The sequence below is a fragment of the Camelina sativa genome, chromosome 8 (assembly GCF_000633955.1).
Source record: "Camelina sativa cultivar DH55 chromosome 8, Cs, whole genome shotgun sequence".
NCBI classification, from domain to species: domain Eukaryota; kingdom Viridiplantae; phylum Streptophyta; class Magnoliopsida; order Brassicales; family Brassicaceae; genus Camelina; species Camelina sativa.
In genome coordinates, this window is record NC_025692.1 from 21,262,834 (window position 1) to 21,284,695 (window position 21,862).

General features: G+C 37.8%; 7 protein-coding genes, 1 non-coding gene and 1 pseudogene across 10 annotated transcripts; 5 read left to right on the forward strand and 4 right to left on the reverse strand.

Annotated features, from left to right (window-relative positions):
• The window catches only part of LOC104707770, a 2,334-nt pseudogene extending 820 nt beyond the window's left edge, over positions 1-1,514 (forward strand).
• Positions 1,459-2,630, reverse strand: LOC104707769 (rRNA-processing protein FYV7-like). Its single transcript, XM_010424190.2, has 2 exons — positions 2,318-2,630; positions 1,459-2,138 (listed from the first exon to the last, which is right to left on the reverse strand). Exons 1-2 carry the CDS (start codon positions 2,481-2,483, stop codon positions 1,744-1,746), a joined length of 561 nt encoding a protein of 186 aa, XP_010422492.1. The 5' UTR covers positions 2,484-2,630; the 3' UTR covers positions 1,459-1,743.
• On the forward strand, positions 3,724-4,377 carry LOC109125975 (protein NETWORKED 3B-like). Its single transcript, XM_019228812.1, has 2 exons — positions 3,724-3,808; positions 3,908-4,377. The coding sequence occupies exons 1-2, from the start codon at positions 3,724-3,726 to the stop codon at positions 4,375-4,377; spliced, it is 555 nt and encodes a 184-aa protein (XP_019084357.1).
• Positions 5,696-6,668, forward strand: LOC104707772. Its single transcript, XM_010424193.2, has 2 exons — positions 5,696-6,061; positions 6,314-6,668. The coding sequence occupies exons 1-2, from the start codon at positions 5,798-5,800 to the stop codon at positions 6,578-6,580; spliced, it is 531 nt and encodes a 176-aa protein (XP_010422495.1). The 5' UTR covers positions 5,696-5,797; the 3' UTR covers positions 6,581-6,668.
• LOC104707771 (zerumbone synthase-like) lies at positions 6,611-8,842 on the reverse strand. Its single transcript, XM_010424191.2, has 4 exons — positions 8,382-8,842; positions 8,206-8,289; positions 7,222-7,540; positions 6,611-7,141 (listed from the first exon to the last, which is right to left on the reverse strand). The coding sequence occupies exons 1-4, from the start codon at positions 8,393-8,395 to the stop codon at positions 6,656-6,658; spliced, it is 903 nt and encodes a 300-aa protein (XP_010422493.1). The 5' UTR covers positions 8,396-8,842; the 3' UTR covers positions 6,611-6,655.
• Positions 9,500-9,571, reverse strand: TRNAP-AGG. Its single transcript has one exon. It is a non-coding gene; the product is annotated as a tRNA-Pro (tRNA).
• Positions 9,657-13,224, forward strand: LOC104707774. The gene is made up of 9 exons (XM_010424195.2): positions 9,657-9,902; positions 10,027-10,302; positions 10,396-11,738; positions 11,835-12,101; positions 12,204-12,284; positions 12,359-12,470; positions 12,601-12,667; positions 12,784-12,866; positions 13,137-13,224. The coding sequence occupies exons 1-8, from the start codon at positions 9,833-9,835 to the stop codon at positions 12,797-12,799; spliced, it is 2,232 nt and encodes a 743-aa protein (XP_010422497.1). The 5' UTR covers positions 9,657-9,832; the 3' UTR covers positions 12,800-12,866; positions 13,137-13,224.
• On the reverse strand, positions 12,881-14,752 carry LOC104707773 (U1 small nuclear ribonucleoprotein C). Its single transcript, XM_010424194.1, has 5 exons — positions 14,649-14,752; positions 14,492-14,534; positions 14,018-14,059; positions 13,705-13,942; positions 12,881-13,370 (listed from the first exon to the last, which is right to left on the reverse strand). The coding sequence occupies exons 1-5, from the start codon at positions 14,654-14,656 to the stop codon at positions 13,120-13,122; spliced, it is 582 nt and encodes a 193-aa protein (XP_010422496.1). The 5' UTR covers positions 14,657-14,752; the 3' UTR covers positions 12,881-13,119.
• On the forward strand, positions 14,896-17,182 carry LOC104707775 (mitochondrial substrate carrier family protein ucpB-like). 3 transcript variants are annotated; one of them, XM_010424198.2, is made up of 9 exons: positions 14,896-14,980; positions 15,158-15,283; positions 15,533-15,594; positions 15,688-15,924; positions 16,015-16,176; positions 16,281-16,330; positions 16,425-16,557; positions 16,646-16,683; positions 16,811-17,182. In XM_010424198.2, the coding sequence occupies exons 1-9, from the start codon at positions 14,941-14,943 to the stop codon at positions 16,905-16,907; spliced, it is 945 nt and encodes a 314-aa protein (XP_010422500.1). In that variant the 5' UTR covers positions 14,896-14,940; the 3' UTR covers positions 16,908-17,182. The 3 variants fall into 3 exon arrangements, with proteins under 3 accessions (XP_010422500.1, XP_010422501.1, XP_019084463.1); XM_010424199.1 differs by having other exon boundaries at positions 16,442-16,557; positions 16,811-16,913; XM_019228918.1 differs by lacking the exons at positions 16,646-16,683; positions 16,811-17,182 and having other exon boundaries at positions 16,409-16,506.

Consider the following 21,862-nt stretch of genomic DNA (forward strand, 5'->3'; position numbering starts at 1 on the left):
TCTCTGGTCTCTCTTGACTTCTCTTGTTTAGACTCTGAGGTTAAAATCTCGGACTTAGAGCGTCTCGTGAGCAGATCTCCAAACCTGAAGTCTCTGAAGTTGAATCCAGCTGTAACTCTTGATGGTCTCGTTAGCATACTTCGTCGTGCTCCACAGCTGACTGAGCTCGGCACAGGTTCTTTCGCGGCTGAACTGAAACCAGAAGCGTTTACAAAGTTATCAAAAGCTTTTTCAAACTGTAAGCAACTTCAGAGTTTATCTGGTCTTTGGGATGTTCTCCCTGAATATCTTCCAGCTCTTTATTCTGTATGTCCTGGTCTTACCTCGTTGAACTTGAGCTATGCTACTGTCCGGATGCCTGATCTTGTTGAGCTTCTTAGGCGATGCTCGAAACTGCAGAAGCTATGGGTGAGAGTATTTGCATTTTTCAAGACTCTTTTGAGTATCCCATTTATATATGTGGGTTCTTTACTAATGAGACATCTTTTGCAGGTGATGGACTTGATTGAGGACAAAGGTCTTGAAGCTGTTGCCTCCTACTGTAAGGAACTTCGAGAACTGAGGGTGTTTCCATCTGAGCCAGATCTTGATGCAACCAACATACCTGTGACGGAACAAGGCCTGGTCTATGTGTCTAAAGGCTGTCGAAAGCTTGAGTCTGTTCTCTACTTCTGTGTCCAGTTCACAAACGCAGCTTTGATTACTATAGCAAGAAAACGTCCGAATCTCAAGTGCTTCCGTCTCTGTGTGATAGAGCCATTCGCTCCTGATTACAAAACAAATGAGCCACTTGATAAAGGATTCAAAGCCATAGCTGAGGGATGCAAGGATCTTCGACGGCTCTCAGTCTCTGGTCTCCTCTCTGACAAGGCCTTTAAATACATTGGGAAACATGCCAAGAAGGTTAGGATGCTATCAATAGCATTCGCTGGGGACAGTGATCTGATGCTCCATCACTTGTTGTCAGGCTGTGAGAGTTTAAAGAAGCTTGAGATAAGAGATTGCCCTTTTGGCGACACTGCACTACTGGAGAACGCTGCCAAACTAGAGACCATGCGATCCCTTTGGATGTCGTCGTGCTTTGTAAGTTTTGGTGCTTGCAAGCTTCTGAGTCAGAAAATGCCAAGGCTCAATGTCGAAGTCATTGATGAACATCCTCCAAAGACAAGACCTGAGAGCTCTCCAGTTGAAAGGATATACATATATAGAACAGTCGCCGGACCGAGGATGGATACGCCTGAATTTGTGTGGACGCTACACAAGAATCCTGAGATTGGAGTTTCAAAATTAGCCATAAAGTAAACTTGCTGCTTCAGTCATCTTTTTTTGTCCTTTCCATCTTGAGCTTTTTTGCAGACATTGTTGTGGGAGATTCACCTCCCATTTGTTCTCTTTTATATTGTTTTCACTAAGATGTTAGCATATCAGTGTTAGAAGCATTTCGTAGCTTGTACTCTGTTAAAACAAAACCTTGTGTTTGTATTAAGTTTGGAATAAAGGTTCTCACTTCATAAGATTGTAAGTAAACAGCAAAATTCATGAGCTAAACAGTAAGGCCTAGCCAAAAAAAACTACAAATGTTGCCTCAAAGCATCTCTATAAAGTGACAAACACCAGTGTAATATAAGGTCAGTATCTGAAATGAAAACAAGGCTTGTGCTTCGAGCTTCCACAACACCAGCAACTGCAAAGAACTGGAAGGTTGTTCATCTGCACTGTATCTACCTACACTAGTCATACGCTTCAATCGATTCCAGCAGATTTCTTGATGGAATCAAGAAGATGCTCTATTCTGTACTTCATTACAGGCTGACCATGTCGAGTCTTTCTCATCATTTTCCCCTTAGCAACTTTCCTCCTCGAGTCAGCCTCTTCTTTAGCTTCCTTCTTCGCCTGAAACATCGCCTTTCTCTCCATCCTTGCTTTCTCCATCTCTTCTTTCGTCTGTTTGTATACATCCTCTAAACCGATTCTCTTATTAGATTTAACCTTCTGCTTATCATCATCATCACCACCATCATTATCATCTACCTTACTACTCTCTCCAATCTCACTCTTATCATGAACGTTCTGCTGCTTCATCGACTTCCTAAACTTGCTCACATACTTTGCATTCTTATAGAACTCTTTTTGCTTTTCTAAGAAAAGAAGAATACACAAGAGGGCAGAGTTAAAGAACAGAGCAAAAGTAAACTCATTCAATCTTAGTTCTATAGCCTAGTCTGATTCTCACAACGCTTTGTAGCATCCTAATCCAAGTTACAATTAAAAAAAGGAAGCATATTTCGAATTGGGTAGAAGAGAAGGAATCACTTACTGATCAAAGCAGGGTTATAGCCATTTTTATTCGATTTCATGTTAGCAAAAGTTTGGAGAGAAAGACCACCGCCTCCCAGTCTCTTCATGTTCTTCCTCCTCTTCGTCTCCGCCGACTTGGTGCGATCAGTAGTCTCATGTTCATCTCTTTGGTGAAATTTCTTCATTGTTCGCCGGGATTCTTCAATCTATGAAACTCCTCCACAAGCCGATTTCTCGATTTGATCGAGTTGCCAGAGAAAGGGGGAAGGACGTACGAAACCCTAATTGTAATTTGCGGCGACTCTGAAGTTTGAGAAGTGGGAATTGCACACTTTATTAAAATTGCTACTATACTCCTTATACTTTTTATCTTTTTGACAGATAACCACTGTAGATACTTATAATTACGAAAAAGCACCACACTACTAGACGACATCAAACATTTTTAAAGAAACTAATTTAAAATCGAGAAAATATTGAACAGAAACTAACGAATCAATAAAGTATTGTTTATCGTTGTATTATTTTGTAATCTAGTAATTAATACAAGTGAGTACTTTGAATAACGAAAAAACGAATAGGTTAATGCATGAAATTTCGAAGAATACCTTGTATAAACTTCTTGTTACCAATTCAAAGTTCTAACGAATACAGATTTTTACGTAAAATGGTTAGAAATCAGAAGAAACATTGGATGATTTTGTTCCATTTATAAAACTTGTATACAAAAATATATCTTTTTCATATATAGTGAAACCAAATCTAATTTCGAAAGGAAAAGAAAAAAAAATTGCATTGATACCATAACAACAGCAGTTCGGATTATAATAGGAATATAAACACAAATTCTGAATGAAGTTGTATAGTGAATCTCTTATTTCAAAGTGATAATAGTTTTATGCCACGACAACATTTATCCTTTTATCCGTTCAAATATTATTTGGAGTATATATGTAAATTTTATATGAGTTTGTATAGTGTATCCTTAGTTTCACAATGATAAAAGTTTGTATGCTATTACGTTATTACTATTTAGATTTTATGGGTATATACGTAAATTTCATACGATTCTGTGTGTCAAAATCCTAATTTCATAATCACAAAAACTTTTACGCCGTCTAAACATCAACGGTTAAGATTATATTAAGGATATATACATAAATTTTTTATGAATTTGTTTATGGTTTTGTATTCAAATAAATAAATCATGCCCTCTCATTTGTATGCAATTTACTAAACAAAAATCCTTTGAAAAAATAAGTGACCCTTTTACATTGTTCTACAACTAAAAAACACCACTTTTAAACCACAAAAGACAGATAAGTGACATAGGTCTACGGAGAAGAAAATGAGTGATACAACACCATATAAATCTCTACTAGCACTGAGAGTTACGGTGCAAATCTCAAAGTACGAGTGAAGACGATGGAGGGGACAGCAAAATGGTGGTGGATTGGTGAAAATCACAACACATCAAATTCATCTCATTGGCTTACCTCTACTCTCTCTGGTAACCAAGTCACTTCTCTCATTTTGGTTTGCTTTGTACGTAACTTTATACATATATTGTTAGTTATGAACTTTGTTGTTGGTAATTAACATGTGATAGAGCTTGATGCAAAGACGAAGAAAGTGATGAGAGTGATTGATGAGGTTGATGATGAAGCCGATTCCTTTGTGAAACGAGCTAAGATTTATCACGAGAAAAAGCCAGAACTCGTTGCCATGATCCAAGATTTGTACCGTTCGCACCGCTCGCACCGCTCCTTGGCGCAGAAGCATGATCTCTTGATCAAAACCTCTTCTCTGAATCCGAGTGAAGAAACGGAATCTGAAGTGGATGATGGTGAAGAAGACCAAATTGTTGTATTTGGCGATGATGATGGTGAGACAATGAATGAGACGATCAAGGAAGAGTTAGTGAGACTGGGAGAAGAAAACAGAGTCTACAAAGAGAAGAGAGAAGTGGCTTGGCTGTTTGCAGATTTATTTAAGGTTCCTTTTGCTTCCGTTGCTATTGGGAAATATTTTGTTCTCTTCTTTTGCGCTTTTGTTTACCATTTTCTTTGTATTCTATGATTCTATCGTAGATTTTTGTATATCATGCATCATTGTGTATTGTTTGTACCGGGGATTACACAGTTTAAACAAATAAAGATTTTGTGGGAAAGAGCAAGCAAGTTCTTTTATTAATCGGGAAAAACGTGAGATCGTCAGTTAAAACAAGTCGAGATAGAGCTTGTTAGTTCACAAGCGAACTAGCAAGCTTAAAGTGACGAACTGAAAACAAGAATGAATTATACGAAAGACAATAGCAGTTTTCGATGCAAATTATTGCTCTGTAGGTATTGTCTGCGAGTCAGGATGATCTTTCCAATAAATGTCTTGAACTATTTATAGTTGAGTGTAGAGTTAGGGCACTCTAGGATTTCTGCGCGAAATCCCGAGATTATTCTCTGCGGAGTGTTAATGGACTTTCTCTCAATTTTGTCGGGTCGAAAACACAATTAACAAGTTTTGTTGGGCCGAGTGGCATATTGGACGCAGCCCATATCCAACATGTATGAACGAGGCTCATAAGGCCTTTATATTACATTCTTTTGATTATAAAATAAAATGAACCAAGATATTTCGTATTATCTATCTCAACTCTTTGGAGTCACACGTGAATAAACAATGTATGTTTCTCAAAATTCAAGGATTAGGCATTTAGCATTCACAGCAAATTAGCAACTGAAATTTTAATTGATGAATGTGTACACCGTCTATGATCCTATAGCCTCATCTAATGAGGTTCGCAGAAACTTAGCAAACTATAATTGGTTTCTTGATTCAAAGTTTTTGAAACACTGTATTTGATATATTACTAGAATGGAGCAAATCTCATCATGCATAATCTCTCTCACGTATAAGGAAGTTATATCTAGTCAAACAAATTTATAATCTTAAAAGATCATCTTCTCATATTTGGGAGATTAATAATTCTGTCCATTATTTTTCAGTCTTGCTGCATCACTTTGTTTTGACTCTAGTCTTGATCCAAAAGTCTTCACTCTTCATATGCTTACTTTTAAGTTCATCTTCATACCTGGAAATTGGAATCAATAATAAGGAAGATTAATAAGGAAGACACTCAAAATAAACAGATCTGGAATCCATTTGAGTTCATGAAGCTCAAAGGTAGGTTTCTTGTTAAGAGTTTGATCCAACCTTAAATATTCTCACTGTATCATCAACACATAGAGTAACACATAATTTATCAGTTAATGTGTGTGCCTAGTTATACAACCTCTTTTTATATTGGTTTTTTTATTTCAATTTTTTAACAGTAAAACGTCGTCGTATAAAGATAGCCACGTCACTACGCAGCGCGTTTCAATGTAAACAATGACGTCATCATCTTATCTTCCTCGGCTCAATTCAATCGCAGCCACACCAAATTGAGAGCCTTTTTGAGATAATCAGCAAAGTGTGAAGTGATCAGACTGTGAAACGAAGAATGAGCTCATGGGTTTGCTCTTACGTGACTCGAAACGTCGTAATCGCCGATTATTCACATCCCAAACACCTTGATTTCCCGGCGACGGTTCAGAGAAGCTCCGTCAGCTTTCCGGTAACATATTCCCCGAAATTTCCGTCTTTGAAACTCCAAAAGTCTCAATCGTCTTCGTCTTCGAGTCATGAAGTTGAAGAAGACCCGGAAGCAGTCGTACAAGCCCTCACTATTCCGGACGAGTGGTTGCTCCCTTCTAGGGCCATTGAGGTGTTTTTCTCACTTACTTCCATCAGACGTCTATTTCAAGCAATTGAATTTTATGTGTTTTTCAATTTCAAACCTCCCCTAACATTGCTTACTCGAATGCTGATTTAGGGCTTCTCTGTTTCTCGTTAAAAAGTTGCTTGCTTGATTGTTGATATTAGCCTATTAGGTTCTCTGTTTTTCTCATTAAGTTGTGTAGTATCTTAATATGGTAATGATTCGTTGGATTGCTGATCTTGAAATGTATTTGATTAGGAATCTGAGTGGTTGAGAGTCACTTTGCACAAATGGTTGGATGATGAGTATTGCCCTGAGCCAACCAATGTGGAGATCAGTGAAGTAGCTGCAAAGTCTTACTACAATTCATTGCTAGAGAAAGAAACTGACGTGGGCGACATTTTGATGAAGATGGCTCAAGATTTAACCTCTATTTCATATAAAGAAAGCTTCCATGGAGCTTTCACATCCGCGAATGCAGCTATTAATTTGATTGTTGACAGAGTAGAAACCGGCATACTCTAATCTAGTATAGTTTAGTTTAGTTCCTTTAAAGGGTTCAAGAACAGTGTCTTTTGTATATTATGGATTTGAGTTTTGCTATTTCACTTGATCAGGTGCAAGGAAATCTAAAGTCTTTACAGTTGTGAATCCTCCATCTACCACTAGATTATGCCCATTTACATACTTTGAATCATCTGATGCGAGGTAAACCGCTGCATTAGCTACGTCGGTCGGTTCACAAACCTCTCCGTCTAACACTCCTGTGCTCTGCACTATTTGGATCAGCCTTGAGTCATCAACACCGGGGTAAATCTGTCGCATCTCATCCATCACGAATGATGTTGTGATTGCAAAAGGAGAAATGCAGTTTACCCTGATCCTGTGCTTGCATAGTTCTGAAGCTGTTGATCTCACGATCCCGATAACAGCTGATTTTGAGACGCTGTAAGTATGTTGTGCTAAACCGCCCATCATCCCCGTGACACTCCCTGCACAAATGATGGATCCAGTATTACGCGGGATCATCACACGAGCAGCATGTTTGATTCCTGCAATGACTCCACGGACATTTGTGTTGATTACCTACAGAACATTATAAAAATCAGATAAAACTTACAACTGCTCCCAGACTCATCCTTTCAAATGTTCTTATAGATCAGTACCTTGTCGAAAACATTGAGATCAAGATCCACGATACTAGGAGGCGTTTTGCAGGGGATACCAGCATTGTTGTACATTATGTCGAGCTTTGTATGGAGCGAGACAGCGAAATCAACTGCGTTAGCAATGTCTGATTCTTTGGTCACATCGCACTGGACATAAGCTGCATGTGGACCAAGTTCTTGTGCGGTTTCTTTCCCGAACTGCGGTTGGATATCGGCAATGATAACTTTGGCTCCATGGCTGATGAATTTTCCGGCTGTTGCTTTGCCAATACCACTTGCTCCTCCTGTAATGAGGGCTACTTTGCCTTCTAACTTCCTTTTACATCAAAAATTATAGATGAGCGCCTTTGTATTAGATAAGACTTCTCATATTTATAAAATCTATAATGTGATAATTTTTAAGTACAGAACTTAAAAAATTTAGTGGCTTTAGAAGATAATTTTTTGTCGCACGTTTTATTTTTTCTGTTCCTTCTTTTTCTGATAACACATTTGGCATTTCTTAGTGGTAGAAAGAGTAAAAGCTTTTTCTAACTTGAAGATAAGATTCGTCGAAGAAGACAAATCAAAGCAACCAACTTGTAATATCAAATTATTCCATATTTGTCATTAACACATAGACGTATAAATATAAAACACAATATGGCATTTGTTTAAATCGTTTATCCCAACTTATATAAAAAAATGAAAGAAACAAAATACAAAATTTTATTCATGCATATTAAATTGTATGGAGTTTTTGCAAAATGCTAAATGTTATATAGAAAGGAAGGAAAAACAAAATATTTCAAATGTTAATATATTTTGCCTGAATTAAATATCATATTTTCTTCAATACATGGACTTAAAAAGGGCATAAACTTTTTTCTCTTTTCAACTTTCTCAAAAAGTATTTAATCTTAGTTTAGATTCTACAAAATTCAGACTTTGATTTACTAATTTTATAGTGATTAAAGAGAGTGGAATTAAGATGGGACTTGCCTTGAATTTGAACAAGATGATGCGGATGAGGAGATTCCTTTGTTAAGGAAGTTCTTGCTCACATTCCTGAACAATGCGTTTTTCCTATTTCAGATACATAAAAAGAAAAGTTAGAACATAAGAGTGTTCATTGTTAAATCTGCAGAAAATGAAGAAGCATAGAGAAGGATCTTGACCCAATCTGAAACATGCTTGTGTATTGCTCCGAGAGATAGATCGGTCCTTGTCGTTTTCTAACTTCGAATTTCTCGTCTTTGAAGGTAAGGGTCCCTATGTTTGCATCTTAAATAGATATACAGGGTAGACAAAAAGGTGTGGTCTTTAGAGAGAGAGAATCTAATGGGGCTGTGATTGAACCAGAAGCTTACTAGCTAGCATGCAAAGTGTTTTTGTAAAATCTGATCTTTTTAAAAAAAAAGAAAAAATAATGAAGACAAAAAGGAACATAGAAAGTTAAGCATGTGGTGATTTGTTCCCAAAACAAGATTGCTATAGCCTGATAGGCTGAATGTATTCTTCAATATAAAATCTAAAATATGTTACATCATAATAATTGATTGATGTTTCCATAATATATTTTTCTGATAAACCCTGATTGTTAGATTAGATGAAATATTTTAGTTTACAACCTATAAAAAAAGTTTATGGGGACGTCAAAAGAGTTTTTGAAAACCTCTAATGCCTTGTTGTGGTGGCATGTGTTGGTGCTTATTATGAGCTGTCTATTAATGTATAATATTAACACGTATTCACCTTATATACAACGTACCTACCAATACCACTCTTCATATGCCGACAGGAAGCTAATACCTATCATTATGATATGTATTATCCAGTACACAAATGTTATTATTCAGATCAGAGACATTAATTTGCTTACGACGACCAATTTATCTTCATTTTTGTTACCTAATGGGTTGTTCCACGTACGTAATAAGACGTGTACGTATCTTTTTGTTGGTAAGACCTAAATTGTGTTGCCAAATCTTTGACATATATGTTCTTTAAATTGTGACATTCTTTAATGTTTTTTTTACATGAAGATTCTTCGCCCAATCACATATAAAAGAGTAGAAAAGTAACAAAGTTTCTACTAATTGTAACATGTAGTATGAGGTGTCGAATAACTTAGCTAGTTTCGTTTCCTTCTAGAAAAGAAGCCATAATATATATATATATATATTCCTCCTTTTTTGCTGAAATATAGCCATATAGGTGAATTAAAAGATTAAAGGGAGAAGAATACAGTCGAAGAAATATGAAAAGTAAGGCAAAAAGCAAAAGAAAAAAGGATGGGGCGTTCCGAGAATTGAACTCGGGACCTCTCGCACCCTAAGCGAGAATCATACCACTAGACCAAACGCCCATTTTTGATAGTACTCTCACCATATAACAATATATCCCTGAATATAGTGATTTTCAGAATCGTGCTTTTTGAAAACCCACTCGGCACAGCTCTCTCGACTCGTCTCTCTCCCGCCAATCAGCTCGACTAAAAAGTAAAAACACCAGTCATCGTCAATGGAGGAGCTTCTAGGGTTTCTTCTCGGATTCTGATTCGTACACGAACTGGGCGCTTCTTGCGAATTCGATTTCTTCGTAAACAGCTTTGAAATTTCGAGTTCCGATGGTCAATTTTATAGATACCGAAGTTTTCGCCTCCGATTCGCAGTCTCCTTCAGCTTCTTCGGATCATAGTGAGTTTTGAGATTACGATTCGTTTATTTTTCCTTGCGAATTCTGTTTTGTGTTTCTTGATTATCGTAGATTTTGAGGTTTCAATAGATTTATCGTACGAATTTCGTTTCTGGATTTTCTTAGGGTTTGAGGTTAAGGGGGAAATTGAAGATACTGAGCCGATTGATGAAGCAATGGTATTACTTGATAGCTCGTTGCTTGAAACCCCATTTCAAAATCTCTACGATGATACAGAGCTCGTAGGTGACGATGAAATGGTGGTTGATAGTGAGGATGAAGATGGAGGATCGGGTGATTTTGCTGCTGATGAGCTAACAACATGTTTGCGGGAACGAATCCCCAAAGGTGCAGATATGCTTTTGGAGTCTGATGGATCCAATGATCACGAATGTCAGATAGGTAGACTTAAACTTTTGTGTTGTTATGATGCATCTATCTTCTTCTTTGTATTGTATCAACTCTGATTCATATTACTTTATCTCTGTCTTTAAGGAAAGCGAGAGTCGATTTGTGATACTGTGATTGGAGCTCAAGGTTCTTCTCGAATTAGTGCTGATAGTCATGGTCCAGGGCTGGATTTTTTGGATTCTCAGGAACCAGGAGAGGCATCACAAGAAAATGCCCTTGGGTTTGTGGAAAAATTTCTGATGGACAGAGATCTTAATTTGTCTCCAGTGGATCTACGGGAAAATAGTTGGAGAAAGAAGTCAACTCCTGTATCAGTTGCAAAAGGATGTCACTCTCTAGCCAAAAGAATTAAGAGCAGAAGTCCAACAAGGAAAATGAGTGTCTTTGATTGGACTAGTGACCAGTGTGATGTGAGTGACCCTCAATACTCTCTGGTCACTCGTGCAAACATTACATGCTTCAAGAAAAAAGAAGATCATGTTGCAGATGGTGATCTTGGAGTTAAGATGGATCTGTGTGCGAATAGAAAAGTCTCGACACATCCTACACAAAGACTTATGCAGAACAGTTCTGCAAAAATTCACAAGATGGAACAAGCATCGGGTTTGAATCAGGGCATTATGTTTGTCTCACAGAATGATGCTCAGTTGCAGGATAAGGCATCAAAGGAGCACTCAGAACCCGAGGAAGACTTTATTGACATTGGTATTAACACTCAAATTGCTGCTGAAGCAATGAGTTCTTTAGTGTATTCTCCCTGCACTACAGAAGAAGCTTGTGAATCAGATCCAATTCCTGGGAGGATATCAGAAATGAGGGATCAAGTTAGCAATCTTCCTAGCAGGAACAATGACACCATTGAGGGTGGACCTGAAAGAGATAGCTGGAGTAGTCCGCTTAGTGCTCCACACAAGGATAGAAACTCTAAGAAGAAGAGGAAATTCACCAAGGAAGAGAGAACCGGAACAAATGTCTCTGCTATGACATGTCTTCGTAAATTATGTGAATGGAGGCATCCCAGGGGCAAAAGATCGCGTCTTATGCAGAGGCATCACGCCCCAGCAAGGAGATCTTGGGGTGCTAGTTCAGTTAAAGACAGAAACGAAACCAACAAGTTGGCAAGCAGGTTACGTGAATCATTAAGTGGGACAAGACAAGCCTCTTCTTGCCAATCAAGGGTCATTGACGTGGATGTTGCAAATCATGCATCTCCACAGAAAATATATGACCAAAGTCATGAAAGCCCGTGCAAGAAAGATGATTTTCCTAGGTTATTCCTTCAAAACGAGCTTACTACGAGGCTTGGAGGACCTGGAAAAGTAGGTGACTTCGTGTGGAAAGACCTAAGGAGACGAAGAAACTTGGCATATGTTCGAGTGTTATTCAGCCAGAATCTGGGTGATGAGACAATCAAGCAGCAGAAGAAGGTTTTAATTCCTACCGTTCCTTTTATCAATTTTGGATAGTGTAACTATATACACCGTACTGGTTATGAGGAATATATACCATTTTTCCTTCCATAGATCATGGTTCGGCTTGGAATTTCTCCAGCATCTTCCTCAGCAGATTCAACACACTTCATAGCAGATAGATTTTCTCGGACAAGGAATATGCTGGAAGCCATAGCCCTTGGTAAACCTGTTGTTACACCTTTATGGCTGGAGAGCTGTGGACAAACAAGATGCTTGATAGATGAGAAGCGTTACATCTTAAGGGATAGCAAAAAGGAAAAAGACGGGTTCTGCATGCTTACATCTTTGGCCCGTGCGAAGCAGCATCCGCTTCTTAAGGTCACAATTTATCTCATTTGAGCCTTTATTAGAGCTTTATAAAATCCTTCACAAATATCCGGGATCATATAAGTCGATCATATAACTCGCATTTATTCTTAGGGGTTTAAAGTTTGCATCACTCCCAACATTAAACCAAGCAGGGGTATGATTGCTGACTTAGTGAAGTTGACTCAAGGGCAGGTAAGAACAACTCACTTCGATTAGGAGTTTTTGTTATATAGACATCTTTAGAATGGTTATGAGTTACTTATCAGGTAGTGGAGATAAGTGAGATAATTGCTGCTGAGGATAAAAACTTTCCAGAAGATCTATTGATTCTTTCTTGTGAAGACGATCAAGAAGTCTGTCTTCCGTTCATTAATCAAGGTAACAGCTATGCTACTTTTACACTTTCAGAATTATTAGGAAAGAAAACTTTTTATGTTAATTTGTAATCTTTTGTCCCCAAAAAACAAGGTTTAATAGCTGTACTCTCCCATAAAACCTTGTAATGCAGGAGCTGTAGTTTACACCTCTGAGCTATTGCTGAATGGAATCGTGATTCAGAAATTGGAATATGCCAGGTTTGGAAGTGTTCTTGTACCACATTTCACCGAATACTGAAATTATAATCATTGTGTGACTACAAAAGTAGAAATGGGTCAAACGCAAATCTCATAACAGTTCTTTGTTGTTGCAGGCATTGTCTCTTCTAAATTGCACACATAAGGAACCAAAGCGTCACAAAGTTTACAGCAACACGTTCGCTTACTGATCTTACTGGTTGGTGCATGTAGTGAGGCCTTTTAATTCAATCTGTCATAAAACCCAGCTTGTTTTTCAAGAGAACCGAAAGGAAGATCTTTTCTAACATACATTCTACGGAAACAAATATCTCCCACATAAAAATGACACATTTCACATACATTAATTCTAAAGCTCTTCATGTAAATTGAATTAGAAAAGGTAAGATACTGTGTGAAACAAGAGCTCTAAGAATTTTTGGCAAGAGAAAATTGACTCATCAGACCTAACTCTACTCATTGCTTTCAGGAGATTCAGCACCGGGGTTTGGATTGTTGAAGCTACCACTTGGTGCGGCAGCTGGATTTGTATGATAAGGAGGAGGAGGTGGTGGTGGTCCATTATAATTAGGAGGTGGTCCGCCACCTTGACCTGGTAAGGGAGCCATTCCTGGTGGCCTCAGAATACCGTTTTGTGGAGGTGGAGGTAGAGGAGCACCAGGCGGTGCCATCATCTGTGGTACTCCTGGAGGCGGCATGTAACCTGCAAAGGTACAATATTACATTTCACTTCAAGCTAATTGTAAGATGTTTGGTCAAGCTTGGTTTAAATGAATGGAAGCTATTTTGTAAGAGCCTGAGGAGTCATGAAATGCAAAACAAGAGACAATCAAATATCATATTGATCAGCTGTACAATTTAACACAAAGTTTGGTGCTATGTCGAGAATCTCAAAGCACCTATGAGGATGAAGTTCTTTATGATACTCTTTTTATATCTTCAGGCTTTTTCGAAAGACTACTATGAAAGTTATCTACTAACTTTCTAACGTAAATCTGCGCATCAAGCAGGGAATGATTATAGTAAAGAGATATTACCTTGACCAGGCATCATTGGTCTAGGGAGAACAGGAGGTCGCATACCCATAGGCATACTTCCAGGTGGTAGCATCATTGGAGGGCGAGGTCTAGCGAGCATATGCTGATTAAACACAGCACCAACCTGTGGGGGATATCCTCCAGCTTGGCCATGAATAAGATGTTCCTTAATTCTCTGATCAATCAAACTTTGGGTCTGTTGTTCCTCGAATTGCTGATAGTATATTCTCACATTCGCCTGAAATTCATCAAACTCTTAACACATATATCATGTATACACAACAGAAAAGATAATTATGGACTCTTTATGTACCTTGTGTTTGTAACCAGCATTGTGCTGCTTCCTCACTGATGGCTGCAAATAGACAAAATATAAGACTTTACTGATAAGAGAAGACAATGTACAATCCTTGAAACATGATTAGATTCTCAATCAACACCAAAGCATCAAAACCCATAGATAACATTTTGATAAACTACAATATAAGATGGTGAGAAAAAAGACAACAAGATGCGGAGAAAAAAATGTTTCAAGCACAAAATCATGTTTCCCAATAATCAATAATCTTCACCAATTAATTGAGCCAAGCCATTGCAACATAAATATGTAGTATATGTAATTAGCATACTGGTTTTAAACTGAAATCCAAATCGGAAACCTAACTGACACCGCCGGAGATCGATTTCAATACAACCGAAACTTCAATTAACCAGCGACTACTACAAGTTTCTCAATTGCTACGGAAGAATAGAAACAAATAAGAAGAAGATTTAGATTCAGACTTACAGAATCGTGAGTGAGATAAGTATCGCAGTAATCACAGTAATACCTGCGGAAAAATCAAAATCAAAATCAAACAAGTAAATTAAAACCTAAATCTCGAACTGAAATTAGTATCTATATATCAATATAACGTTGAAGATCTAAATCCAAAACCCTATACCTCGGCATCGTTTAGAAGATTCTAAAGAAACCTGCGAGTAAAGTGAGAGAGACGACGAAAGCTTTCGGAAGAAAAGAAGAAAGTGCGAGAGAGAGAGAGACGAGAGTCGANTTTTTTTTTTTTTTTTTGCCCTAATTTTAATAAATAAATAAAGATGATGATTTCATTTAACGGCCCAGATTCGTTCGACATATCTAACGGGTAATAATAACCAAAGAAGTATCCTTGATAAAGCGACGTCGTGCATATAAGAATAACATGAGAAAAAAAAACGAAGGGAAAAAAACTAATAATGATCGGAGATGTCTCCCCGCCGGTAGCTTCAATCCCAGGTTCGTCGGGTATTTTTGCTGTTTGCAATTTCAACCACAGCTTCTTCGAATCTTTTGCTTTGTATATATATATATGCATAGTCCAAACATGAAGCTATTGATTTCGCCAATTCTCACTTGAATCGAGATTTATCTTTCGATAACTTTGACTGATTTTTGTCGCCGAGATTTGTGTAGTTGTCGAAGGGAAGGAAGAATCGAAGAAGCATCAGAATCTGCTTCCGCCGTTTTCGAAGGTTTTTTCTCATTTTGGCACAAGCGGAGTCTCCGTCGCGTTAGCCACAGGCGTGACTCATCCTCTCGGTTAGATCCTTAATGCCTTCTTCTATCACTCATAAGTTTGTATGACTCCAATTTTGGAAACTAGAAGCATTTGGCTCCACATCAATTTGCATAGGAGAGTTCTTCGATAGTGATCTTTGGATAGTGTAGCAGTATGTAGTTGGTTAGTGTATGTATAAGTCTCTGCTTAACTACTACTATGGTAGTATCATGTGGCATTTGTTTCATACTATTCTTAAACGTGTTCTTCTCGCCGTTTTTGTTACCCAGATGTACTGAAAGTAAGATTGCAGATGCAGCATGTTGGCCAAAGAGGTCATTTAATTGGAATGGTAATGATGTACTTGCTAATAAACTTCTCCTCTTGATGTTGTTGGAGATGTTTATTTCACTTGGTTTGAATTCTTTGAAATGTTTTTGTTCAGGCTGGAACCTTTCTTCAACTAATAAAGAATGAAGGGGCTAGGTCGTTATACTTGGGTTTGACTCCTGCTCTCACTAGATCAGTGCTTTACGGAGGTCTCAGGTTGGGATTATATGAACCCACTAAGATTTCTTTCGATTGGGCATTTGGGTCTACCAATGTCTTTGTCAAGATAGCATCAGGCGCATTCGCTGGGGCATTTTCTACAGCTTTAACCAACCCTGTTGAAGTTGTGAAGGTAACATGAAACCTCAATTATCGGTTTTGATTCTGTGTACTAGATCTCTTTTTTGGTTTTTGAGACAGTTTTCAGTTTGCCTTTCGTTAGGTTAGGTTGCAGATGAATCCGAACGCAGTTCCCATTTCAGAAGTGCGGGAAATAGTCTCTAAAGAAGGCATAGGAGCTTTATGGAAAGGAGTTGGTCCTGCCATGGTCAGAGCTGCAGCACTAACTGCCTCACAACTTGCAACATATGATGAAGCCAAACGGGTCATATTCTAAGACTAGTATTCTCTGCTTCTCAATCATTTATTGATTCAAATAAAGGTGCTGCTTTCTAACATTCCAGCTTCTAAAGTTTATTGTTATTGCAGATTCTGGTTAAACAAAGTTCTTTAACAGAAGGGTTTCATCTTCATTTGTGGTAAAAGTTTAACAACCGTTTATTACTGTTTCTTTGTCAGACAAAATCAATTGATGCACCAAAACTTACTCAATCTAGCACTTGAGGAATGAAGCTCAAGTGTGGTTGCAGGTGTAGTAAGCACTCTGATAACCGCGCCCATGGACATGATCAAAACCCGCTTGATGTTGCAGCAAGGTTCCGAAAGCACCAGAATCTACAGAAACGGGTTTCATTGCGGTTATAAGGTAATGTGATGTAGCCCTTCTTTTATAAATTCTTACTGGGCATTGCTTGTTTGCTTTTGCTGAACGTTAATGTGTAATGATTCTTCAGGTCGTTCGCAAAGAAGGACCTTTAGCACTTTACAAAGGGTGAGAAAGAGAAACCCTTTCTTGCTCTTGAGGATATATATTCATATACATGATATACAGTAGTACTAGTTCGTAATACACAAATAAATTAAATAACGCTCCTTGGTTATTTTTGTACTGGATACAGAGGCTTTGCGATTTTCGCACGCCTAGGGCCACAAACAATGATCACGTTCATACTATGCGAGAAGCTAAGATCACTAGCTGGACTTCACACAATGTAGTCGCTAACGGGTTCGTGCCAAGCTATCCCGAGTTCCAGATAAGTTCTTCTCCATTCATCTTTTTTTTGGTGGAAATAATTCACACTAGGTGAGATTTTTCTAATAAAATGTTTATTCATTATTGATTTGGTAGTGTTTGAATACGCGTTTGTTTAGATTGGATACAATATTTAGACCTTTCAGAATTTTCTATCTGTTGTACAATTTTGCCGATTTATTCTCTATTATTCTCTCATTTTATGACAAACAATAGGAAAACATATGATGTAATTCAACATTTTTTTCAATTAAATTAAGTTTTTGATATGGTTTGCTATTATTATGATTGTCTTCTAGATCCGAGTGTAATGTAAGTGAGCCTTTTTCTTGATTAGATTGGATAGGCATTGAATTGAAATGTATTTATCCAAATAATAAATATACGTAGTGGTTATGTCGAAATCACTTGTATATTACAAAGTGTGTGTGTGTGTCACTCTAATAATTATACTAGACTACTAGTCTCCATCACGAAGAATTACAAATTGTTTTATTCATATAATTGAATATTAAAAACAACCAATTATCCAAAACAAACAATTCTTACGAGATTAGTTATAGTGGAAGTTGGTTGTAGACAAGAAGAATACGCTTCGAGTCTTTTGACCGTAAATTATTCATGCACGTTACGAAAAACTTGTTGGGACGAAACATAAAAGTTGAACTAATTCAGGGGTCTATTTGTTGAAAATAGAAATATTTGTTGACCAAACAAAAAAAAAATAAATAAAAGAAAAAGACAAAAAATTTGTGGCGTTGGAGAAAGGGAGCAAGTTGGAGCTGCGCTTCGAGTCTTTGTTGTCTTGGTCGCGTTGGCGGGACAGTCTGTCATGCTTAATGTTTGCCCCTCTGTTTTCGTCTTATTTACGGTTTTTTGCCATTCTATCTTTTATCTGACCATTTTGCCATTAGACAGTGACCTTTCAGTTGTGCTCCTCTTTCGTTGATTGTTTTGAGAGATCCTATGGTCAAACTCTTTTCGTGTTTATCCATTTTTTTTTGACAACTCTTTCAGTTTTCTTAATGTACTTTTAGAAAGGGATTTCTTTTTTTTTTTTTTTTTTTAAAAAAAAAAAAATAGATATATTTTTATTATAAAACGGGTCTTCCTAAAAATATGGGTTGAGCTTTGGATACAAAGATAGGTCCACACAGTTACAAAAAAAAAGAAATAACAATGAAGCACCGTCCACCACTGCTGACCTTCTGCAGATCCAAAACCTCCATGAAGCACCGCCCACCTTACCTGACAACCATCACCAAACCAATCCGTAAAGTACCGCCTCAGCTGGAGTGAGAAGGGTCAAGATCTGATGCCTGAACACCAAACGACCACTGGAGATCTTGACGTAGGAGGAATTTAGTGAATTTAACTTTTCTTTGATATATTTACTTATGTTAGTTTTCTATTTCTGTTTAGAGTTTTCTATTTTGTGTTTTGGATTTCTTCTCTATATATAGAGAGAGTCTAGTTTATTAGCAAAACAGTTTTTGATTCTAATTAATAAAAAAGCTAAGAGTTTTCTTCTCTAATTTGGTGGATTTCCAGAGTTTCTCTTAATCAAGTTCACGCTTGAGAACTTGATTTCTAACTAGGTTGACTGCTTGCTAATCCTAGAGTTTCCGACTGCGTCAAGTGGTATCAGAGCAGGCTTTCTCCTGTCTCTTTTTCAAGGCTTGATCAGCTATGGGGGATCAATCTGTGACCAAAGCAGACTTTCAGGGTCTTACCGAGGCTATTACCTCGGCTCTAACTGCTTTGACCGATCAGATGACCAATTTGACAACTGAGATCAGAAACAATTTCAACAACGCAAATCAGCAAAGAAACAGAGAAGGAGAACAAGGGCTTAACGAGAATCAGCATAGAAACAGGGGAAGAGGAATCCCAAGAGTAGACAACAATCGTGCTGTTATTAATGAAAGTTCAAGTTCTGATGAAGAGGAATTTGTGGAGGACGAAGTTGAGCAAAGGAATCGACACAATAATCATGACTACCGTGTAAAGACTGACATTCCATTGTTCTATGGAACTATGGGTGTTGAAGATTTTCTAGATTGGCAAATAAGCGTTGATAGGTTCTTTGAGGTCATGGGTGTCCCTGAAAACAAGCAAGTTAAGATGGTGGCAATTAGGCTGAAGAGTACTGCTGCTGTGTGGTGGGATAAACTTGTAATTCAGAGGCAAAAACAAAGAAAAGGGCTAGTCAAGACATGGAGGCGGATGAAACAATTCATGATGGACAAGTTCTTACCAGAAGACTATGAACAAATTCTCTATAAGATGTATATTGAATGTGTTCAAGGAAAAAAGACTGTGACAGAGTACACAGCAGAGTTTCTGCGATTTTCTGAGCGTAATGATCTTGAAGAGATAGAAAATCAGAAAGTGGCAAGATACATCAGTGGGTTAAAGAGTTCTATACAAGAGAAGATGGGTTTACAAACTGTATGGACTGTGCAAGAGGCTTCTAGTCTAGCTTTGAAAGTTGAGTTAATTGAGAAATCTCCTCGCAATTTCACTTCCTTCAGAAGATATTCACCTCAGAATAATTCTGAATCAATAGGAGACAAGGAGAAGAGTGCATTAACAAAGGATACTAACCTTGGGAACAAAGGAGCTGGAAGTTCGAACACTGGTTCTAATAATGCTCAGCAGAATAAAGCACCAATCCAAAAGCAAAGTAACACATATGCGAGACCATCCATTGACAAGTGTTTCCGCTGTCAAGGACAAGGTCACAAATCAAATGTTTGTCTGAGTAGGAGAACTACAGCTTTGCTAGAGGAGGAAGAAGAACATGAAGAAGATGATGAGTATGCGGGTGTTGAATTTGCTGAAGAAGAGTCGAATGAGATGATAAACATTGTACTTGAAAGGGTCTTGTTATCATCTAAGGAAGAAGGACAACGAAAGAATTTGTTCTCAAGTGAAGTCACCCACGACGCCACTTGAGAAGCCATATGCTTTAGGATGGGTGAGTAAAGGCTCTCGATATCGAGTAACACTGTCTTGTAGGGTTCCGATCTCCATTGGAAAACATTACAAAGAAGAGGTATTATGTGATGTTCTTGACATGGATGTTTGTCATATCATACTTGGTCGTCCTTGGCAGTACGATAATGATGTTACGTATCGAGGAAGAGATAACGTGTTAATGTTTTCATGGAATGGGCACAAGATTGCTATGGCTCCTGTTTTACACCTTAATCAGAATTTAGGGAAGAAAAATTCTAATTTCTTGGTATTGACGGATAGTGAAAGAGAGCTTGGTGAAGCAATAAAAGAATATGAATGTATATGTCTGGTGGTCATTAAAGATCTGATGAGTGTTGTAACAGAAGAAGTGACAACTCCAAGAGAAATACTAGAGATTCTACAGGATTTTAAGGAGTTGATTGCGGATGAGTTACCACAAGAACTACCTCCTATGCGCAACATTCAGCATCAGATTGACCTTTTTCCAGGATCAAGCTTACCAAACCTTCCCCATTACTGTATGAGTCCTAAAGAAAATGAGATTTTGAGGGAACAAATTGAAGATTTGTTAAGGAAAGGGTTCATTCGTGAAAGTATGAGTCCTTGTGCAGTGCCAGTTCTTCTTGTTCCTAAGAAAGGAATTCAATGGCGAATAAGTGTAGATAGTAGAGTTATCAACAAGATAACTATCAAGTATCGTTTCCCTATTCCTCGACTAGACGACATGCTTGATGAGTTAACTGGTTCTAAGGTATTTTCTAAGATTGATCTTCGTAGTGGATACCATCATATACGAATTAGGCCTGGAGATGAATGGAAGACAACTTTTAAGAGCAAAGATGGATTGTACGAGTGGCTGGTGATGCCATTTGGACTGTCAAACGCCCCTAGTACCTTCATGCGGCTAATGAATCAAATTCTTCGTCCGTTTACAGGTTGTTTTGTGGTGGTTTATTTCGATGATATTCTAATCTACAGTAAAACAAAGGAAGATCATTTGGAGCATGTGAGACAGGTGTTGCAGGTTTTAGAAGAGAATAAGTTGTACATTAATCTGAAAAAAATGTACATTCAACACCAATAAGTTGCTCTTCTTGGATTTTGTTGTTGGGGAAGAAGGAATTCATGTTGACGAAGACAAAGTGAAAGCTATTAGGGATTGGCCTGTCCCGAAATCAGTCAGTGATGTACGCAACTTTCATGGTCTTGCTACCTTCTATATGAGATTTATAAGAGATTTCAGTACTATTACTTCTCCTATTACTGAGTGCTTGAAGAAAGGAAAGTTCCAATGGGGTCTCGAGCAAGAAAAAAGTTTTGATTTAATCAAGGAAAAGCTATGTACTGCACCAGTTCTAGCATTGCCTGATTTTGATAAAGTGTTCCAAGTTGAATGTGATGCTAGTGGAATGGGAATAGATGTTGTCTTGTCTCAAGAAAAACAACAAGTGGCTTTCTTCAGCGAGAAATTGAGTGAAGCTCGACAGAAGTGGAGCACCTATGATCAAGAGTTCTATGCAGTATTTAGAGCCCTAAGGCAGTGGGAGCATTATTTGATTCAGAGAGAGTTTATTTTGTTCACTGACCACCAAGCTTTGAAGTTCCTTCACAGCCAAAATGTGATTAACAAAATGCATGCTCGTTGGGTTAGCTTCCTGCAGAAATTCTCTTTTATAATCCAGCATAAGTCAGTTGCCCTTAATAAGGTGGCTGATGCTTTGAGTAGGAGAGCATCATTGCTAGCTACTCTAACACAAGAGATTGTGGGATTTGAGTTTATGAAGGAGTTGTATGAGAATGATGTTGAATTCAAGGAACTATTGGTCAAATGCAACGAGAAGCATCCTTCTGCAGATTTTCATATTCGAGAAGGCTATTTGTTTAAAGGTGATCGATTGTGCATCCCTTGCTCATCGCTAAGAGAGAAGTTGATCCG

What these genes read in the sequence shown, in the direction of transcription:
- LOC104707769 (XM_010424190.2), bottom strand. Translation starts at nt 2,483, where the DNA reads ATGAAGAAATTTCACCAAAGAGATGAACATGAGACTACTGATCGCACC. An exon ending in CTATAACCCTGCTTTGATCA is followed by an intron (nt 2,139 to 2,317) that starts GTAAGTGATTCC and finishes TTCTTTTCTTAG; the next exon opens with AAAAGCAAAAAGAGTTCTAT.
- LOC109125975 (XM_019228812.1), top strand. Translation starts at nt 3,724, where the DNA reads ATGGAGGGGACAGCAAAATGGTGGTGGATTGGTGAAAATCACAACACA. An exon ending in GCTTACCTCTACTCTCTCTG is followed by an intron (nt 3,809 to 3,907) that starts GTAACCAAGTCA and finishes AACATGTGATAG; the next exon opens with AGCTTGATGCAAAGACGAAG.
- LOC104707772 (XM_010424193.2), top strand. Translation starts at nt 5,798, where the DNA reads ATGAGCTCATGGGTTTGCTCTTACGTGACTCGAAACGTCGTAATCGCC. An exon ending in TCCCTTCTAGGGCCATTGAG is followed by an intron (nt 6,062 to 6,313) that starts GTGTTTTTCTCA and finishes GTATTTGATTAG; the next exon opens with GAATCTGAGTGGTTGAGAGT.
- LOC104707771 (XM_010424191.2), bottom strand. An exon ending in TCATCTTGTTCAAATTCAAG is followed by an intron (nt 7,541 to 8,205) that starts GCAAGTCCCATC and finishes TTGATGTAAAAG; the next exon opens with GAAGTTAGAAGGCAAAGTAG. An exon ending in ATCTCAATGTTTTCGACAAG is followed by an intron (nt 7,142 to 7,221) that starts GTACTGATCTAT and finishes AATGTTCTGTAG; the next exon opens with GTAATCAACACAAATGTCCG.
- LOC104707774 (XM_010424195.2), top strand. Translation starts at nt 9,833, where the DNA reads ATGGTCAATTTTATAGATACCGAAGTTTTCGCCTCCGATTCGCAGTCT. An exon ending in CAATCAAGCAGCAGAAGAAG is followed by an intron (nt 11,739 to 11,834) that starts GTTTTAATTCCT and finishes TTCCTTCCATAG; the next exon opens with ATCATGGTTCGGCTTGGAAT. An exon ending in AGCAGCATCCGCTTCTTAAG is followed by an intron (nt 12,102 to 12,203) that starts GTCACAATTTAT and finishes ATTTATTCTTAG; the next exon opens with GGGTTTAAAGTTTGCATCAC.
- LOC104707773 (XM_010424194.1), bottom strand. An exon ending in CTTATCTCACTCACGATTCT is followed by an intron (nt 14,060 to 14,491) that starts GTAAGTCTGAAT and finishes GTCTATTTGCAG; the next exon opens with CCATCAGTGAGGAAGCAGCA. An exon ending in ACCAATGATGCCTGGTCAAG is followed by an intron (nt 13,371 to 13,704) that starts GTAATATCTCTT and finishes GTACCTTTGCAG; the next exon opens with GTTACATGCCGCCTCCAGGA.
- LOC104707775 (XM_010424198.2), top strand. Translation starts at nt 14,941, where the DNA reads ATGATCGGAGATGTCTCCCCGCCGGTAGCTTCAATCCCAG. An exon ending in GGGTTTCATCTTCATTTGTG is followed by an intron (nt 16,331 to 16,424) that starts GTAAAAGTTTAA and finishes TGAGGAATGAAG; the next exon opens with CTCAAGTGTGGTTGCAGGTG. An exon ending in GGTTTCATTGCGGTTATAAG is followed by an intron (nt 16,558 to 16,645) that starts GTAATGTGATGT and finishes ATGATTCTTCAG; the next exon opens with GTCGTTCGCAAAGAAGGACC.